Source organism: Hyperolius riggenbachi, chromosome 9 (assembly GCF_040937935.1).
Source record: "Hyperolius riggenbachi isolate aHypRig1 chromosome 9, aHypRig1.pri, whole genome shotgun sequence".
Taxonomy (NCBI): domain Eukaryota; kingdom Metazoa; phylum Chordata; class Amphibia; order Anura; family Hyperoliidae; genus Hyperolius; species Hyperolius riggenbachi.
The window spans coordinates 259,932,646-259,953,486 of NC_090654.1; the positions used below are offsets into that span (position 1 = coordinate 259,932,646).

The 20,841-nt window shown below is 46.4% G+C and overlaps 2 protein-coding genes across 3 annotated transcripts in view; one reads left to right on the top strand and one right to left on the bottom strand.

The window, feature by feature from the left end:
• Positions 1-20,841, top strand: part of JKAMP (JNK1/MAPK8 associated membrane protein) — a 52,879-nt gene that overhangs the window by 5,556 nt on the left and 26,482 nt on the right. The window contains exon 3 of one of the 2 annotated variants that reach the window (XM_068254417.1): positions 19,355-19,519. In XM_068254417.1, coding sequence (XP_068110518.1) covers positions 19,516-19,519 — 4 coding nt within the window. In that variant the 5' untranslated portion in view covers positions 19,355-19,515. Of the gene's footprint in view, positions 1-18,753; positions 19,520-20,841 lie in introns of those variants that run through there. The other variant, XM_068254416.1, reaches the window with a different exon arrangement.
• L3HYPDH (trans-L-3-hydroxyproline dehydratase) lies at positions 1,516-19,224 on the bottom strand. The gene is made up of 5 exons (XM_068254415.1): positions 18,705-19,224; positions 9,032-9,201; positions 8,720-8,842; positions 5,161-5,304; positions 1,516-2,775 (listed from the first exon to the last, which is right to left on the bottom strand). The coding sequence occupies exons 1-5, from the start codon at positions 19,186-19,188 to the stop codon at positions 2,650-2,652; spliced, it is 1,047 nt and encodes a 348-aa protein (XP_068110516.1). The 5' UTR covers positions 19,189-19,224; the 3' UTR covers positions 1,516-2,649.

The window sequence follows — 20,841 nt, forward strand, 5'->3', positions numbered from 1 at the left end:
AATCATATTTGCTTTTGTGCACAAGTAATAGTGTCTGCCTAAAAATTCCCAAAGTACAGTTTATCTGCTCTGAAAGCTTCTATTGCATTTTATTGCATAGCTGCTATATTAATATATTAAAATCTCTCTAGTGATCACTTCTCAGCTCTTTCTGCTTCTCAGCTCAGAATCGGCAGTTTGCTAATGTTTACTAAATGTATTTGACAACGGAATGCAAACAAAAGATAACGTTATCACCTCCTGGATGCAGCCAGAAACTTTCCACTGAAGAACAAAGTGCTGTGTTTAAGTGTTTGAATGTTGTTCTGGTATAAAAAATGTTTGTGGTAGTAGATTGTATAGTGTAAATAATCCTTTAGAACAAAAGAAATGCTGAGTGTCATACCATTTTAACCCCCTTAATGACTCCGAGATAGGAAATAAAGTTTTGAAAGTAGCTGAAAATACCCTGCGGACACTCGCCGCATGACCACATCTGACTTGAGGACTTCTGGGATGTAGGATCTGTCAACTTAAAGTGGACCTGAACTCTTGCACAGGACAGAAGGAAAACATAGAGAAGTGCATCCTGTATGTATTTAGAGAGTTTAGCCTGTCTAATTCACCCTCATCTGTGACTAAGCACAAGTCGTAATTTGATCCCTCCGCTGTGTCAGCAGACTGCCACGGCAGAGAGCTAATTGGTAAACACAGGATGTTAACCCTATGTCTGCTTTCATGACTGCAGGAAGTAGGCAAATTGCAGATTTATTGCAGGATTTGTATCAGCTGTAACAGAGATGTTTTTCTATAAAGGTTATTATGCTGTTGTGTATGTTGTAGAGCAGAGCCCAGTTCAGGTCCGCATTAAAACCATTTATCTGCATAATCTTAGCTTGTCTATATAGTAGAATCTCATTATAGTAAACCTCTGGTTATAGTAAACGGAGTCCTCAGGTCTCAACAACTGTGAGGGCCCGTTTCCACCAGAGCGAAGATTCGCATAACCAATACAAGTGGATGGGACTGTTTCCACTTGTCAGGATTTCTTAGCGTTTTACTGTGCAGAAAAAATCTGCACGGCAGAGCCATCAGACTTCGTACACCGCAAAGCGGTGTGCAAATCGCATACAATGTAATTGAATAGGAAAAACGCATGTGTTTTTGTGTAAAAACAATGTAAAAAGCACACCAGCATTGACATGGTTAAAAACGCTTGGCCACAAAACGCATGCAAAATCGCACATGCGTTTTCCGCACTGGAATCGCACCGCACCAATGGAAACGTACCATCTGTATATACGATGTAGGACCAATTCTGTTATAGCATAATACTGTTCCTGTTCCTTTGGAGTTTACTATAAAGGGATTCTACTGTACTGTCTATATTTGAAGAATTATCTGTGCTAAAAGAGAACCCGAGGTGAGTTTGTAAATCCTACTAGGACACAGAGGCAAGTGTTGTATACAGTGAGCTGCCTCTGTGTTCTTACAGCGTGTATCCAGGCCCAACCCCCCCCCCCCCCCCCCCCCCGGACTCTGCTGTCCCCAATTAAAAAAAACAAAAACACCAGGCTAGCTTGTTATTTACCTCTGTCAGTCAGTGCTGCTTCCCGCCTCTGTAAGCCGATTGGAGGAAAGGGAGCCCTTACACACTGTAAGGAAAAACAAAAGTTTGCTTTCTTAAAACAGAAAGAATTTGCGATAATTCAGGTTGGAGTGAGCTCGAGATGTCTCCCAGTGCATCACTGCTGACTATATGCAAATTAATCATTGTACCCTTAGAAGCTAAAACACACCTCCAGAACCGCTGGAATGCAATGATGTGTCAGCTTGTTAATTTGTACAGAGCCAGAATAATCCAACATGCATACAGACTGTTTCGGATTGTTTGATCCTCATCAGTGCATGGCATGGATTAATTGTAAGGACACTGTAAGGACACAGAGGCTGCTCATTGGATACAGAATGTGCCTGTGTCCTAATAGGATTTCACAAACCCACCCCCGGTTCTCTTTAAACTCATTTATTCCCCTGTGTAGGTCAAGATGCTGCATGCCACTATTTTATTTTAATTTTATTTATTTATAAAAAGTGCCAACATATTATGCAGCGCTGGACATTAGTTAAGGTTACAGACAATATTTAAGGGTGACATACAGCAATATGACAATATAGGAATACATGTAAACCAGATCACGCAGCACAGTATGAGTACCAGGTAATGCTTAGTCAGTCACTAGATGGGAGCATAGAGATTAGGCAAGTTGAGTTCAGAGGGTTGTAGGATTGTATGTTGATACTTGAAAACTTAGCATAAAATAGTTTGGAGACTAAATACAAAATTTTAGCAAGACATACTATAAGAGTATTAACACTGTTACAGGATGATAATAAATGGGACAGCACAAGTAGAGGGCACTATAAATGGGGGCAACATAAATGGCGTGCGCTATAGAAGGGGGCAATATTCCACCGCTTAAAGCTATAACCAAAGCTTAGAAAAATACCAGATCTCAGCTCCAGAAATCCCAGGAATCTAAGAAAAATACTTTGTGGTTTTACTATAAGAAATGTAGTGTGAATTTTACATGGATGGACCTTTTAGATAACAGTTTGCTATATTTCCTGCTGTAGTGTGACATGTGGCACCCGGCGGGACGCGCGTCTCTATTTCAGCATAAAGCCGTCTTTCAGCGGGTCGTCGCTCTCCAGCACAAAGCTCGCGGTGCCGGTGTAGTAGGCGTGTCCAGCCACTTCCACGATCACAGCTTTATGCTCCCCACACGTGGTTTCCTGCAGAGAGAGAACAATCACTCAGCAAACAGCTCATGTGACTCAGTAGCTGTGCAGTTGTACAGAGGCTCCAGAAGAATAAAAACAGTTAGTTAAAAAGTTTAAAATGAAGTAGGCAGTGGTGGACTTTTCCCTTCAAATGCAGACACAAAAGATGTGGTTGATTTTTACAACAAAAATAATTTACATACTCCAAAAGGGTGCAACGCGTTTCACGGGTATATCCCACTTCCTCAGGCACTACAAACGGAGCATATAACTCATGCAGTTCTGTATCCTAGCTTAGTGCCTTTGTTTGCGAGTATTAATTTATATTTACGCTTTCACATCCACATTTCCAGTACATACTACACTATACAGGGCTCTCGGTGTCTCCCTTTCTATACCCCTTCTTCATGTGATTCAGGAGTGATGTCTGCCCACTGCTCCCAGCAAGGTGCCTCAACAGGGATTTTTACTGATTGAAAGGTGCCCATACATCAGTCGACTTGGCGGCTGATCGAACATCCGATTCAATTATTATTGAATTGTATGCAAATCAGTGCCGCCACAAGCATGCCCTAAAAAAATGTATCAATCGGACATGCTGCAATATGTCGGACCAATGTGGATGATCAGGTGCGCGGCAGTGACGGCCTGCGATATTGGGATGAGTGCCAAACACGGCGTAACCCCCAGTGTTGTTTCCCCTAATGTGGCCCCCGCATTTAATACTTTACCTGTCTGCTTTCTCCAACCGTGGTCCCCATGCATTGTCCGCATAGCCGCATAGATTTCATGCTGAAATCTCTTGGGAATCTGTCTGCTGGTGTATGGTCAGCCAATAGATCTCTCTGCAATCAACGCGAGAGAGATCTGTCTCTTGGTCAATCTGGTGATGTATGGACACCTTAAGTTCAAGCTGCATAATATTTACATGAAATCTGAATGCAAGGTGAAATTATCTTATAGCATCTCATTCACCATCATAATTTCCAATATTTTAAGTGGCCACACACCATGAAACTTAATTCTCAACATGCCTATGTGTTGATGTGTTGAGTGAAGTCTCGTTCACGCCAACAATTGCTAAACGTAATTGCAAATGCTTAGCATTTTTTGAAGCGATTTGCAGTAGCAAATCTGGACATGTGTCTGGCAATTGCCTATTTATGCCTAGCGATTTTGGAGCGTTTGGTTGTAGTGATTTTGTAAAAAATGCTTTGAAAAATAGCTCTGTTCTAGCACTTTTAGGAGCGATTTTCCACGTTTCCTATACTTTACAACAGGGGTCTCAAACTCAATTTACCTGGGGGGCCGCAGGAGGCAAAGTCAGGATGAGGCTGGGCAGCATAAGGAATTTCACAATCGCGGTGCATCGCCGCCTCTGCCCGCCCCTCTCACTCTTCCTTCACAGAGAGGGGCGGGGAGAGGCGGCGATCCGTGTGGCGACTGACGTCAGGAGGGGCAGAGCTGAAGCTGAAAGCTCTGCCCCTTCCAAGAAATGCCGGCAGATTGCCCCCCGGGCGATTTGGGGGCTCTGCAGCCCTCGTTTAGCGGCGGGGATGCGGCGGATTACTTGGGAGCACTGAAGCGAACTATAAGGAAGCTTTTGCCGGCGAGGGCCACAAAATATTGTATCGAGGGCCGCAAATGGCCCGCGGGCCGCGAGTTTGAGACCCCTGCTTTACAATGAGGCGTAATCGCCTCCAAAATGCTGCAGGACCTGCGTTTGCATTTAGAAGAAAAAAATATCACATGGCTCTGGTGTGAACCAGCCCCTACAAACACAATAGCCAACCGCTTTTCAAAACACTAGCGATTTTAGAAGCGCTCAGAAGCACTCTTGGTGTGCACCAGCCCTTAGCCAGCAGCAAAGGCTTTGATTGGCTAAAACGGACACCTGAAGTGAGAGGGATATGGAGGCTGCCACATTTTTTCTTTTTAACCACTTGAGGACCACAATGTTAAACCCCCTAAAGACCAGGCCTTCTTTTTGTAAAAGAGGCCCCTACAGCTTTAAGGCCAAGCTGCAGGCCGCACAACACAGCACACAAGTGATCCCCTGCCCCTCCCCCCGTTTTCTCTCCACCAAGAGAGCCCTCTGCTCCAAGCCCCAGCGAGTGTTGTGTGTAACATGCGGCGGGTCATAGAGAAGAGGCAGGCATGGTGGCTGGAGAAGGCGCGGACAGATCAGCGCCAGGACGGGTGAGTCATTCATCTGCAGCTACATCATGTGCAGGGGCTCGGGGAGCAGTGTGGGAGACAACTTGGCGGGGGTCCGGTGGAGCGGGTCCTTGGAGCAATTGCCACCTTTGCCTTAATGGCAGTGCCGGCCCCGGTTGTCACAGGCCTGGTACACACATAAGCCAGATGCAGAAGAGCCTCTTATAAACCTCTGAATACCTGAACAGCCTTTCCAGTAAATAAGGTGCTTGTGGTTGCACTCTTGAAAGTCCTGGTTTGCTCCAGTTGTATTAGGCCTTTGTGATACTGCAGGGCGATCCGAGCCGTCACACCAGATCCTGTAGGGCTGCGATCCACCTGAAACTGGAATAAAGAAGGATTATGTCATTTGGTTTCCTGTAGCTTGGTAACATCAAGCTCTCGGGAGATAGAGAGACACCTGTTTAAAAAGCACATGAATTAATTAAATGTATTTAGTATCCAATCGGCAGTCATACAGCTGTACTTGAGGTCTCTAGTCTTCATGCATTTGAAGATAACCTGAAAACACCACCAACACAATGTTGCTATTAAAGAGGAACCCCACTGAAAATAAATACAATTACTTTTCTTTTTTTTTTTTACAATATTACTTTATAAATGATTTATTCAGTGTTTATTATAAAAATCTTTCTTCACCCTGATTAAGTCTAAATTTTGGTGGTGGTGACCTCTTTAGTGCTGCCAGGTGCAGCTCTGTGGAATGTTTGTAAACTTGGTGTTCTGAAAGCAGCAAAAATAATCCTTGATCTAGAGGCTAGGCAGTGACATCACTGGGAGGGCAGTGCTACATCCCAATATACAGCAATACATGGATATAGGAAGTGTTTCTAAAGGGCATCATAGCAACGCGACTGCTACTGACTTGGCTACAGAGGAATCCTCGCGGTGCGGATGCCGGCGAGGATCTGTATTCAAAAGACCCACGCATGTGCTCTGCATATGCCGGGAGAAGCACTACCAATGCACAATACAGTCCCGACTGCATCGAATTTTAACCTCTAAGGAACGCAGCCTATTTCTAGTAATCGTACTCAATGCCAAGCAGCTGCAGCTAAAGCTAACAAAATTTTGGGATGCATTAAAAGGGAAATAAAAACTCGAGATGCTAGCATAATATTGCCCCTGTTTAACTCTCTAGTAAGGCCACATCTGGAATATGGAATTCAGTTCTGGGCACCACATTACAAAAAAGATATTGCAGTTTTAGAGCAGGTGCAGAGACGAGCAACAAAATTGATGCGTGGGATGGAAGGTCTCACTTATCAAGAAAGGTTAGATAAACTGGGTTTATTTAGTCTAGAGAAAAGACGCCTTAGAGGGGATCTAATTAACATGTATAAATACATCAGAGGGCAATATAATACCTTGGCGGATGAGCTTTTTGTCCCTAGGCCTTCTCAAAGGACTAGAGGACATGATCTGCGCATGGAGGAAAAACGTTTTAGCCATTTATTTAGGAAAGGGTTCTTTACAGTAAGAGTGATTAAGATGTGGAATGCATTGCCACAGGAAGTCGTTATGGCAAACTCTATACCTGCATTTAAAGGGGGCTTAGATGCTTTCCTTGCGTTGAAAGACATCCATGGCTACAATTACTAGGTAATGCCTAATGATGTTGATCCAGGGATTTTATCTGATTGCCATCTGGAGTCGGGAAGGAATTTTTCCCTTTAGGGGCTAATTGGACCATGCCTTGTAAGGGTTTTTTCGCCTTCCTCTGGATCAACAGGGATATGTGAGGGAGCAGGCTGGTGTTGTACTTTGTACTGGTTGAACTCGATGGACGTATGTCTTTTTTCAACCAAAATAACTATGTAACTATCTAAGGATTGTTACAGTACATGCACAGATTTACCTCATCCAAACACTTCAGGTACCCTTTAAATAAACACTATCAATGTTTTTTTTAATTGAGATGGGAATAGTTTGGGAAGTGCTCTTAACTACTGTTGTATACATTTCACTGCTTTCTTCTATGCTTACTGTTATCAAACTCCTTTCACACTTCACTGACGGGCTAGGATGACCAGGGTGACGGACCAGTGAAACATGAGTGGGGGGTTGGGGGGGGATTCCTCTCCCTACATCTGTTAACCCTGTGTGTAAGACAGGTCTCACTAGCAGCTGCTTGTTTCTCTGAATGAGCTGTCTGCATGGAGAGCAGAAGAGAAATGTATCTTGATTGTAATTGTGTGTGAAACCTGACACCCTAGGCATTTCATATAACTCTAGTTTCACATGCAAAGAACAACACTGGCTGTGTAAGGCCCCGTTCACACTTGCGTTTTGCCATGCAAACGGACCGGATCCTGATCGGATCAGGACCTGATCCGGATAGGAACCGTACGGTTCCGATCCGGATCCGGTCCGTTTGCATCAGGCATGCATCAGGCTGCCATCCGGATCCGTGGGCAAAAAATAGCGAAATTTAAATAAAAAAATGTTGGGGTCAGCAGAAGGTGCACCTGTAGAATCAGGTTCCTCCGCTGTAGGCCTCACCTCCACCTCCGACATTCTGCCAAACAGCTCCAGCACGTCTGTCACTGCTGCTCCACTCCAGACATGCTTGGCCCATGTGTCCCCATCCGAAATGGCCGCTTGGATACGCATAGGAAGTGGGGTAGATCGTCAGGTGTTTGTAGGCAGTGTGTTCTGTGCCTTCCGCTTCCCATTGGTTTCTGTGTTCCGGATGCTGCAGTCAGGCTCCAGTCCGGCTCCGGTCCGGGTGCGTGAGCCGGAGATCCGGACCCAAAAAATAGCGCATGTTGGAAAAGTGTCCGGATCCGGTCCGGCTCCGTACTGTACGGAACAGACACGTGTGAACGTCCGCATAGCCTTTGCATTGCTATGCGGAACGTACGTTCCGTTTGTAGAGTATACGGTCCGGATCCGGCCCGGCGAATCCGGACAGGAAATGCTAATGTGAACCGGGCCTTACACTGAAGCACAGACACAAATCTTTACAATGCAGCTACAACCTATACACAAGGAATTACAGCGTTTGCCTCAGATATTTCACATGAAAAATGTTTACACAGCTACTTAGACATTATTTGTACATTGTCATTCTAGAATAATTGGTTTGATAGTGTTCCTTTAGCCACTTTCTGACCGCCCATAAGCAGCGGAAAGTTCCCGCGGGTGCATTGCGATCCTTTCTCCTGCAAAACAGATTGTTTTAGAAACTGGATAGACCAGCACCCGAATGGGGACAGACGTGTGCTAGAGTGGAAAGACCCAATAGCCCTCAGAGGGTCAGCAAAGTCCAACACGAGAAGTCCACAGCAACACGTCAGTAATGTATAGCTCTTTTATTAAAAGAAATATAAAGAGATAGCCATAGCAGCGACAGACGCTGTTTCGGACAAAGTCCTTCCTCAAGCTGTATCAGGCTCTCTCTGAAATACAAGCCAATTGCTACTCCTAGTGTTTTGGCATGGCACACGGGGAGTGAGCTGCAGTTCCCCATCAGGTCCTCTACATTTTTGTCAGTTGGAAGGAGGAGGTAAGGGAATATTTGAATTTTTGGGTCTGACAGCGATTGGCTCTTTATCTTAGTGGGTGTAGCTTACTTGGCTTTCTTGCAGTTCCCCATCAGGTCCTCCATATACCCTGCATCCTGATTGGTTATGTCGTTTTGACAGTTAGTATATATAGGACTGTGGACTTCTCGTGTTAAACAGATTGTTTTAAAATGTCCGTTTTGCAGGGAGTGGTTAAAGAGTCATATCTTTACCTGAGAATCTCCAAATACGCAGATGTTGGCAGTGGGCTCCTCGCTGTAGCCATCCTTCCCATCAGTTAATATTGTGCCATACAGGAAAGCCAGGTCTTCGCTGTGCGGGTGGCTGATTTTAACCTGGAGAGGAACCAACAAAGACGTATGCAGTAGAACGTTACATGTGGAGGAAGGCGGAGTTAGTTGTGTTACTTGCTGGAGGGTTAAAGGTTAGTATGTGCGTTAACACAGCAGTGACTGGACAGGACAAGTAGTGAGCAGGTGCACAGGAAGCATAGGGTGGCGGGGGAGCAGGTAGCATTACTCTACCTGAGCCTTTACTGCATCAGTCACTGCAGCGGCCGCATCTACCAGATCCCTCGTCTTAGAGGTGCAAACATCCAGGCCGAACCTCTCTGCACTAACAAAGGCATAGAAGGCTCCTCCGTAAGCAATGTCCACTATTACCTCCCCATAGCCGGGAACGTCAACCGTGACATCTGTACACACAAAACACTGGGTGAGCATGCTCAGTAGTCCTGATCCCAAAGGGTGTTCTGCTTAAAGGACAACTGTAACCAGAGGGATATGGAGGCTGCTATCTTTATTTTCTTTTAACCAATACCAGTTGCCTGGCAGCTCTGATGGTCTATTTGGCTGCGGAAGTGTCTTAATAACACCAGAAACAAGCATGCAGCTAATCTTGTCAGATCTGACAATAATGTAAGAAAGACCTGACATGCCCCATGCTTGGTCAGGGTCTATGGCTAAACGTATTACAGGCAGAGAATAAGCAGGATAGCCAGGTAACAGGTATTGTTTAAAAGGAAATACATAGGGCAGCCTCCATTTCCCTCTAGCTTCAGTTGTCCTTTAAAGGGAACCTGAAGCGAGAGGTATATGGAGGCAGCCATATTTATTGGCCGCTCCAAATAAATTGCAGAGTATAGTGCACATTGGGTGTTTGAAGAGGAACTCCAGTGAAAACAATGTAATAAAAAAAGTGCTTCATTTTTACAATAATTATGTATAAATGATTTAGTCAGTGTTTGCCCATTGTAAAATCTTTTCAATCCCTGATTTACATTCTGTCATTTATCACATGGTGACATTTTTACTGTGGGCAGGTGATGTAGCTGCTGCATGCTTTTTTGGCAGTTGGAAACAGCTGTAAACAGCTATTTCCCACAATGCAGCAAGGTTCTCAGACCGGAAACTGCCAGGAGTACGTACTCAGAGTTTCTTGTGGGAGGGGTTTCACCACAATATCAGTCATACAGCGCCCCCTGATGGTCTGTTTGTGAAAAGTAATAGATTTCTTATGTAAAAGGGGGTATCAGCTACTGATTGGGATAAAGTTCAATTCTTGGTTGGAGTTCCTCTTTAAACTCACCTCCCCTGGGAACCAGACGTTGGTACCCATTCTCCTGTCTTCGGAGGCTTTGTATCCCTTTGGTGAGATTGCCGTTTGTCGTCCCCTAGACAGCCAGCAATCTCACTACAGGGTTACAGTGCCAACCGGAGGACGGAGGGAGAATTGCAGCGCTGGATCCCAGGAAGATGAGTAAATGATGGGCTGCCACAGATCTATGTGCAGTATGATAATTTCCAGATTTTAGGATCTGAAAGCGTGCTAAAAAATGGCACCACTTTTAGACTCTAACATCCAGAAATAATCATAACTCCAGGGAGGTTAACCATTACCAATTGCCAGGCTGTCCTGCTAATATTTTTGGCATCAGTAGTGTCTGAATCACACACCTGAAACAAGCATACAGCAAATCTAGTCAGACTTCAGTCAGAGCATCTGATCTGATTGCTTGTTCAGTGTTATTCCCTTTGAAACAATACAAGTTGCCCGGCTGCTCTCTGCGATCTTCTTTCTGCCTGTAAAAGTTAACGATGCACCTTCCTATCCAATAATTTCGATACAAGGAAATCATCTATCGGCCCATAAATGGGATAGAAAATATAACCAATCCGATCATTTCAGATAAAAAATGGTCCACAAAATGAATCAATGAAATTTGTTTGTTACGAATTGGCAGCATCATAAACACTATCCAATCTGATTGATCAGAAGATTGATTCAACCATTAATGGCCACCTTTATACTTTTAGCCATAGACCCTGAACAAGCATGCACAAACTGACACTGGGATGTTGTCAGAGCACCCTGGGGCGTCAGTCTACCGTCAGAGCACCCTGGGGCGTCAGTCTACCGTCAGAGCACCCTGGGGCGTCAGTCTACCGTCAGAGCACCCTGGGGCCTCAGTCTACCGTCAGAGCACCCTGGGGCCTCAGTCTACCGTCAGAGCACCCTGGGGCGTCAGTCTACCGTCAGAGCACCCTGGGGCGTCAGTCTACCGTCAGAGCACCCTGGGGCGTCAGTTTACCGTCAGAGCACCCTGGGGCGTCAGTTTACCGTCAGAGCACCCTGGGGCGTCAGTCTACCGCCAGAGCACCCTGGGGCGTCAGTCTACCGTCAGAGCACCCTGGGGCGTCAGTCTACCGTCAGAGCACCCTGGGGCGTCAGTCTACCGTCAGAGCACCCTGGGGCGTCAGTCTACCGTCAGAGCACCCTGGGGCGTCAGTCTACCGTCAGAGCACCCTGGGGCGTCAGTCTACCGTCAGAGCACCCTGGGGCGTCAGTCTACCGTCAGAGCACCCTGGGGCGTCAGTCTACCGTCAGAGCACCCTGGGGTGTCAGTTTACTGTCAGAGCACCATGGGGTGTCAGTTTACTGTCAGAGCACCATGGGGTGTCAGTTTACTGTCAGAGCACCATGGGGTGTCAGTTTACTGTCAGAGCATCCTGGGATGTCAGTTTACTGTCAGAGCACCCTGATCAGATCAGATGTGACTGTATTAGCCACATGCTTTTTTCAGGTGTGATTCAGACACTACTGCAGCCAAAGAGATCAGCAGGACTGCCAGGCAACTGGTATTGATTAAAATGAAATGATTATTCAGCCACCATATACCTCTCACTCCAGGTTCCCTTTAAAGCTAAATATCTATTGTCAATGCATTGCTATAAACCCATATCAGAGCTACACTAGATTTTCTGTAAAGTATTGGAATTAAAGGATACCAAATCCGAAAACTGTGGTAAAAAGTCAAGGTGCAGTGGGTATGGGGGTAGAAGTAAATCCTTACCACGCCTCCCGTTCCCCTCTATCACTCACCCTTCTCCTACACTCTGTCCCGTTATCCTCAGCGACTCCAATCCCGGACATACTGCACCGCGTATACACAGTTTGTCCATTCTGCTCCCCTGTGGCTGCAGTGATGTCACAGGACAGAAGCATATTAAAATACAATTAAATGGGGTATGCGCTCAGAAGAAAAGTCTCTGCTGTAATCTGTGTGTGTAACCAATAGGAGATGACAATGATAACATCAATGGGACAATGTCTCCCCCCCCCCCAGCGTGAAGAGACTCACCGGACTTGATGGCCTGACTGGGCCCGATATCGCCTTAGGGGTATAGGCCACCCCTCAGCCTCTCTAGCAACCTCCGGATCACCTTGCTGGGCAGATCCTGAAGCTTTCACCTCCATACAAGAAAAAAGCCTCACATAGCGTAAAAGTGCTAAGGGAATTTGTCCCGCTTTTATTAATAAAAAGTTTAAAAACACAGGCACAGCCTGAGCAGATTTATTGCAGACGGCTACGCAGGAGTGGGGGGACAGCAACAGCTGGATACGCTAAGTCCTCGACTGTCCCAGCGTCTCCCCCGCCTCAAACAACTGCGATCCCCGCTGCTCCCCTGAGGAGTTGCCATAGCAACGAAACGCGTAGGGCGGAGCTACGGAGCGGCGCAACGTCTGACGTCACCGGACGCGGTGACTGGTCTTTGACGCGCTAACATCGTATTGATCAGCGGGGATCGCAGTTGTTTGAGGCGGGGGAGACGCTGGGACAGTCGAGGACTTAGCGTATCCAGCTGTTGCTGTCCCCCCACTCCTGCGTAGCCGTCTGCAATAAATCTGCTCAGGCTGTGCCTGTGTTTTTAAACTTTTTATTAATAAAAGCGGGACAAATTCCCTTAGCACTTTTACGCTATGTGAGGCTTTTTTCTTGTATGGAGGTGAAAGCTTCAAAACCTGCCCAGCAAGGTGGAACGTGTTGAGATCCGGAGGTTGCCAGAGAGGCTGAGGGGTGGCCTATACCCCTAAGGCGATATCGGGCCCAGTCAGGCCATCAAGTCCGGTGAGTCTCTTCACGCTGGGAAGGAGGGGGGGGGGGGGGACATTGTTCCATTGATGTTATCATTGTCATCTCCTATTGGTTACACACACAGATTACAGCAGAGACTTTTCTTCTGAGCGCTTACCCCATTTAATTGTATTTTAATAAGCTATTCACAAGTAGTTAGGCAGCGCTCCACCATCTTTTGGACTGGTGTCTTTAAAGCTCTTAAGACTGTTTGGTGTGACTTTAAAAGAAGTGTTATTTTATTCCTGTGAGCGCTTATGTACAATTTGTTTTTATGATAGGACAGAACCATGCTTGCTCCCCTCCTTCTGCGTCCCGCTGTGCGCGCTCCACTGCAGTGAGCATCACAGACTGAGTGGAGACATGAGGGAAGCGAGCGTGCTTCTGTCCTGTGACATCGCTTAGCGGCCACAGGGGGGCAGAATGGACACACTGGGCATACGCAAAATAAATATGGAAATAAATAATACAATTTATGAGGAAAGAAATATGGCAACCTCTATATCCCTCTCACTTCTGGATCCACCAGATGCTTCCCCTGTCTTGCTGTTCCAGCACTGTGACTCCGAGGAGTGTGGCCACACCGCGTAGCATGTCTTGCGCCTGCGGAGCAGCACAGAGCCGCTACTTGGACTCGGCGGAAAACGCCTGCGCAGTGTGGCTGAGCTCTGTCAACAAGCCCTTGTTGACGGGCTTCGGTGGGTCCCATCACTGGAACGGTGAGACGGAGGGGGAAGCCACTGGATTATCCAGAGGCTTCCCTCCACTGTGGTAAGTACCCAAATTTTGCTAACATGATTGGGTGGACAGCACCCTCTTGAACTTTTAGGTAGTTTAGGGGACTCAGCAGGAAATCTCAGAGAACAGTTCTCCAATCACAGCAATCTCTACAGCACAAAGCAACCTATCTGAAACCCATGTCCCTGTTTTAGGGGTGGGTGGGGCATCGCCCAAAGCACAGTGGCAGAGGGGGGTGCATGCAAAGTGCGCAGTGGGAGCGGTAACTCACCCCGCCGGGATCAACAGGCGCTGCATGTTACTCCTGGTCCTTGGCTTACTGTCTCATGGCAGCAGTGCCTCCTTGTGATGTCATCATAGGGGACGCCTAGGACCAGGAAGGACATGCAGCGCCTGTGAATCCTGGCAACTACAGCTACCACTGCATACGGGAGGCACTCTGGCTACCTGAATGGGGTGCTCTTTGGCTACCTACATGGGGGGCAGCACTCTGGCTACCTATACTGGGGGGCTACATCTGGCGACCTATATAGGGTGGCGGGCTACCTGTGGATACCTAACACTGGAGGCTTCCTAATACTTGGGAGCACCTCTGGCTACCTTATCGCAATAGTGTGCCCAAGTCTACGGGGGAGGGGCATGACAATTTATACGCCCTAACCCTGGGAGCTTTATAGCCTAGAAACTGCCCTGCTGAAACTGTGCAATTTGAGAGAATGTTGTCTACCTAATTATGGTAGCGGACTTTCCCTATGAGGTTTCCTGTTGGGTCCCCTACACTGACGCCGGTTATAGTAACAATAAGCCCACACTATTTGGCCAATTAGAATGCTTCAAGTTGTAGACTTTGCGGTGATTGGTCCTTACACACTTTCTCACTGGGTCACCTAAACCATACTAGCTCCGGTACCTATGCAGAACATGAGGTATATGGTACCTATGTGGAGTATGAAATAATATGGGGTATGTGGTACCTGAGCAGAGAATGAATTTATATGGGGTATATGGTACCTGTGCATAGTATGAAGTAATACAGGTTATAGCCGTTTTGTGATATTCATGTGGTATATATATAAAAATAGGGTATGTGGTACTCATGCATAGAATGAGTTAATATGGGGTATATGGTACATGTGCAGAGTAATAAGCAATATAGGGTATGTGGTGCCCGTGCAAAGTAACATGTGAAGAGTATGAAGTAACATGGGGTATATTGTACCTATGCAGAGTATGAAGTATTGTGGGGTATATAGTACCTGAGCAGAGTAGGAAGTATTGTGGGGTATATAGTACCTGAGCAGAGTATGAAGTATTGTGGGGTATGTAGTACCTGAGCAGAGTATGAAGTATGGTGGGGTATATAGTACCTGAGCAGAGTATGAAGTATGGTGGGGTATATAGTACCTGAGCAGAGTATGAAGTATGGTGGGGTATATAGTACCTGTGCAGAGTATGAAGTATGGTGGGGTATATAGTACCTGTGCAGAGTATGAAGTATGGTGGGGTATATAGTACCTGTGCAGAGTATGAAGTATGGTGGGGTATATAGTACCTGTGCAGAGTATGAAGTATGGTGGGGTATATAGTACCTGTGCAGAGTATGAAGTAGTGTGGTGTATATGGTACTCATGCAGAGTAGGAAGTATTGTGGGGTATATAGTACCTGTGCAGAGTATGAAGTAGTGTGGGGTATATAGTACCTGAACAGAGTATGAAGTAGTGTGGTGTATATGGTACTCATGCAGAGTAGGAAGTAATATGGCATAAATTGTACCTGTGCAGAGTGTAAATATGGGGTACAGTGTATATATATATATATATATATATATATATATATATATATATATGAGTATTAAATGATTTGGGCTATATAACAACCATGAAGAGTATGAATTATTGAATTATTAAGGGGTATATAGTACCTGTACAGACTATGAAGTAATATGGGTTATAAAGTGCAGCAATAATGTGTATTGGGCTACTGAATTGTATCCCAAGGTAAAGTACCTGTGCAGTGGGTGGAGTAATGAATAATATGGAGTACCTGTGCAGTGGGTGGAGTAATGAAGAATATGGAGTACCTGTGCAGTGGGTGGAGTAATGAAGAATATGGAGTACCTATGCAGTGGGTGTAGTAATGAAGAATATGGAGTACCTGTGCAGTGGGTGTAGTAATGAAAAATATGGAGTACCTGTGCAGTGGGTGTAGTAATGAAAAATATGGAGTACCTGTGCAGTGGGTGTAGTAATGAAAAATATGGAGTATCTGTGCAGTGGGTGTAGTAATGAAGAATATGGAGTACCTGTGCAGTGGGTGTAGTAATGAAGAATATGGAGTACCTGTGCAGTGAGTGTAGTAATGAGGAGTAATAGAGTACTTGTGCACTTGGTGTAGTAATGGAGTACCTGTGCACTCGGTGTAGTAAGGAAAAATATGGAGTACCTGTGCAGTGGGTGTAGTAATTAGGAGTAATAGAGTACTTGTGCACTGGGTGTAGTAATGAGGAGTAAGAGTACTTGTGCAGTGGGTGTAGTAATGGAGTACCTGTGCAGTGGGTGTAGTAATGGAGTGCCTGTGCACTGGGTGTAGTAATGGAGTGCCTGTGCACTGGGTGTAGTAAGGAGGAGTAAAAGAGTATTTGTGCACTGGGTGTAGTAATGGAGTACCTGTGCAGTGGGTGTAGTAATGAGGAGTAATAGAGTACCTGTGCACTGGGTGTAGTAATGCAGTAGACGTGCACTGGGTGTAGTAATGAAGAATATGGAGTACCTGCGCAGTGGGTTTAGTAATGAGTAGTAATAGAGTACTTCTGCACTGGGTGTAGTAATGGAGTACCTATGCACTGGGTGTAGTAATGAGGAGTAATAGCGTACTTGTGCAGTGGGTGTAGTAATGGAGTACCTGTGCACTGGGTGTAGTAATGAAGTACCTGTGCACTCGGTGTAGTAAGGAAGAATATGGAGTACCTGTGCAGTGGGTGTAGTAATTAGGAGTAATAGAGTACTCGTGCACTGGGTGTAGTAATGGAGTACCTGTGCACTGGGTGTAGTAATGAAGAATATGGAGTACCTGTGCAGTGGGTGTTGGGTGTAGTAATGGAGTACCTGTGCAGTGGGTGTAGTAATGAAGAATATGGAGTACCTGTGCAGTGGGTGTAGTAATGAAAAGTATTGAAGTACCTGTGCAGTGGGTGGAGTAATGAAAAGTATTGAAGTACCTGTGCAGTGGGTGGAGTAATGAGTATTCAAGTATCTGTGCAGTGGGTGGAGTAATGAGAAGTATTGAAGTACCTGTGCAGTGGGTGGAGTAATGAGGAGTATTAAAGTATCTGTGCAGTGGGTGGAGTAATGAGTATTGAAGTACCTGTGCAGAGAGTGGAGTAATGAGGAGTATTGAATTACCTGTGCAGTGGGTGGAGTAATGAGGAGTATTGAAGTACCTGTGCAGAGGGTGGAGTAATGAGGAGTATTGAATTACCTGTGCACTGGGTGGAGTAATGAGGAGTATTGAAGTACCTGTGCAGTGGGTGTAGTAATGAGGAGTATTGAAGTACCTGTGCAGTGGATGGAGTGATGAGGAGTATTGACGTACCTGTGCAGTGGGTGGAGTAATGAGGAGTATTGAAGTACCTGTGCAGTGGGTGGAGTAATGAAGAGTATTGAAGTACCTGTGCAGAGGGTGGAGTAATGAGGAGTATTGAAGTACCTGTGCAGTGGGTGGAGTAATGAGGAGTATTGAAGTACCTGTGCAGTGGGTGGAGTAATGAGGAGTATTGAAGTACCTGTGCAGTGGGTGGAGTAATGAGGAGTATTGAAGTACCTGTGCAGTGGGTGTAGTAATGAGGAGTATTGAAGTACCTGTGCAGTGGGTGGAGTAATGATTATTAAAGTACCTGTGCAGTAGGTGGAGTAATGAGGAGTATTGAAGTACCTGTGCAGAGGATGGAGTAATGAGGAGTATTGAAGTACCTGTGCAGTGGGTGGAGTAATGGAGTATTGAAGTACCTGTGCAGTGGGTGGAGTAATGAGGAGTATTGAAGTACCTGTGCAGTGGGTGGAGTAATGAGGAGTATTGAAGTACCTGTGCAGTGGGTGGAGTAATGATTATTGAAGTACCTGTGCAGTAGGTGGAGTAATGAGGAGTATTGAAGTACCTGTGCAGAGGATGGAGTAATGAGGAGTATTGAAGTACCTGTGCAGTGGGTGGAGTAATGGAGTATTGAAGTACCTGTGCAGTGGGTGGAGTAATGGAGTATTGAAGTACCTGTGCAGTGGGTGGAGTAATGAGGAGTATTGAAGTACCTGTGCAGTGGGTGGAGTAATGAGGAGTATTGAAGTACCTGTGCAGTGGGTGGAGTAATGAGGAGTATTGAAGTACCTGTGCAGTGGGTGGAGTAATGAGTATTGAAGTACCTGTGCAGTGGGTGGAGTAATGAGGAATATTGAAGTACCTGTGCAGTGGGTGGAGTAATGAGGAGTATTGAAGTACCTGTGCAGTGGGTGGAGTAATGAGGAGTATTGAAGTACCTGTGCAGTGGGTGGAGTAATGATTATGGAAGTACCTGTGCAGTGGGTGGAGTAATAAGGAGTATTGAAGTACCTGTGCAAAGGGTGGAGTAATGAGGAGTATTGAAGTACCTGTGCAGTGGGTGGAGTAATGAGGAGTATTAAAGTACCTTGCAGTGGGTGGAGTAATGAGGAGTATTGAAGTACCTGTGCAGTGGGTGGAGTAATGAGGAGTATTGAAGTACCTGTGCAGTGGGTGGAGTAATGAAGAGTATTGAAGTATCTGTGCAGTGGGTGGAGTAATGAAGAGTATTAAAGTATCTGTGCAGTGGGTGGAGTAATGAAGAGTATTGAAGTACCTGTGCAGTGGGTGGAGTAATGAGGAGTATTGAAGTACCTGTGCAGTCGGTGGAGTAATGAGGAGTATTGAAGTACCTGTGCAGTCGGTGGAGTAATTGAGTACCTGTGCAGAGGGTGGAGTAATGAGCAGTATTGGAGTACCTGTGCAGTGGGTGTAGTAATGAGGAGTATTGAAGTACCTGTGCAGAGGGTGAATGCCGGCACACTGTGGAAGCGCACCCGGCCGCTCCGCCCCTCACTCCAGGCCACGTGGGCGCGCACCAGTCCGCAGGGGCAGTTTATGTTGACCGCGGTTTCCGGCCCCTGCGGCTCCACCAGGCCGTAGTCCAGCGCGAAGCGCCCCAGAGCGATGATGGCATGGCCGCACATGGTGCTGTAGCCGTCATTATGCAGGAAGAGCGCCCCCAGGTGGGCCTCCGCCTCCTCGCTGGGCACCAGCAGCGCCCCGTACATGTCGCGGTGTCCCCGGGGCTCCAGCATGAGCATGCGGCGGGCCCAGTCCATATTATCCCGCAGCCATCGCCTCTTCTCCAGCACCGTCTTCCCCTCCGGCACCGGGGCCCCGCTCAGCACTATCCGCAGGGGCTCGCCGCCCGTGTGCATGTCCACCACGGACAGCACCGGCCCGTCATTCGGAGGGAGGCGAAGCTTCAGCGCCGACATGTCTGCTGCGATCCCCGCACTGACCAGCTGCCGCCATCATTACTGTGGGCAACAGTCTGCCCACCCGACTCCTGGCGCAAATTACATCGGTCCCGCATCGGCCATGATCGGCGTGCGTGTCCGCTTCATTATTTCACATTAACATATTATTACTTTCTGTTACTAGTCTGAGCAACTTGCCAGCATTGCCTGCATCAAAGATGGCCGCTGCGGCATCTTCCGCTGGACTCTCACGTGATGTGATGACGTCAGGACATCCGCAGAGCTAGTCCCGGAAGCGATGGTGATGTCTGCAGATGGGTGATTCTGACCCTGGCCTGGAGCTTGATGGGTGAGTGATATTGGGGGGATTCTCTGGCTTTATGGGGGGGATATGGGGGAGGGGAGGAGAGGGACACAGACATGCTGAGGTCACACTGGCTCTCTGCTCCTTGCTCTGAATTCCTGGCCATTATATATTGCTAGTTTGTTATTATGATTGCTAAAGCAGAGATTTAACTCTGGTGAACCACCATGGGGGCACTTGAAATACAGTTCCACTTACATTAAAAAAATGTCTGTGCTATGAACTATGAATTGGAGTAAGTGCCACAAGTCTATTTTTATGTTTTCATACATGGGGCAGAATGGTAGTGTAGTTCAAATCTGCATGGAGTTCCTTGTACATCCTGAAAACTTACAGATAAGTTAAAATTTCCTCTACAATTGGCCCTAGACCAGGTATGGGCAAACTCGGCCCTCCAGCTGTTACGGAACTACAAGTCCCACAATGCATTGCAGGAGTCTGACAGCTACAGTCATAACTCATAAAGGCAAATTCATTGTGGGACTTGTAGCTCCGTAACAGCTGGAGGGCCGAGTTTGCCCATGCCTGCCCTAGACTACGGAGCAGTGCTTTTCAGCGCTGCTAGATTTGGGCACAGCCGGCGCCGCCATAGACTGTAATGGGAATCAGTCTATAGCGGCGCTCAGTGAGTAACGTCGGCTCCGTCAGAAGACGGAGCCGAAGTTGCTTAAAAAACACAATAATTCGGCCTCCAGCAATCGCTGGAAGCCGAATTATTTCATTCCCCCACTATCCATGGCGGCCTGGAGGGGGAATAGTAATTAAAACGGCCCGGACTTGTGCAGCAGCAGGATCAGCCATATACTGCTGTATCCTGCGCCCAAGTCTATCGGTGCCGATTTCAAATGTACTCCTAGACTATGATACATACTCTACTCCAGTGTTTCTCAACATGTTATTGGTATGTACCCCTTTTAAAACCCTGTACTCACCAAGTACCCCCTAGCATAGTAAACACTATCACAAGTACCCCCTATCATAGTAAACACTATCACAAGTACCCCCTATCATAGTAAACACTATCACAAGTACCCCCTATTATAGTAAACACTATCACAAGTACCCCCTATCATAGTAAACACTATCACAAGTACCCCCTATCATAGTAAACACTATCACAAGTACCCCCTATCATAGTAAACACTATCACAAGTACCCCTTGACAAATATATATTTAACCGTAGTACATGATAATCGGTTCTAAACCATTTCCAAGCATTTGCTATTGCTTTGGGTTAGCATAAATACTAATTTAGTGTTGTTTAAAGGGAAGGTTAAGGGAGTATGAAAACAAATTACAAATCCAT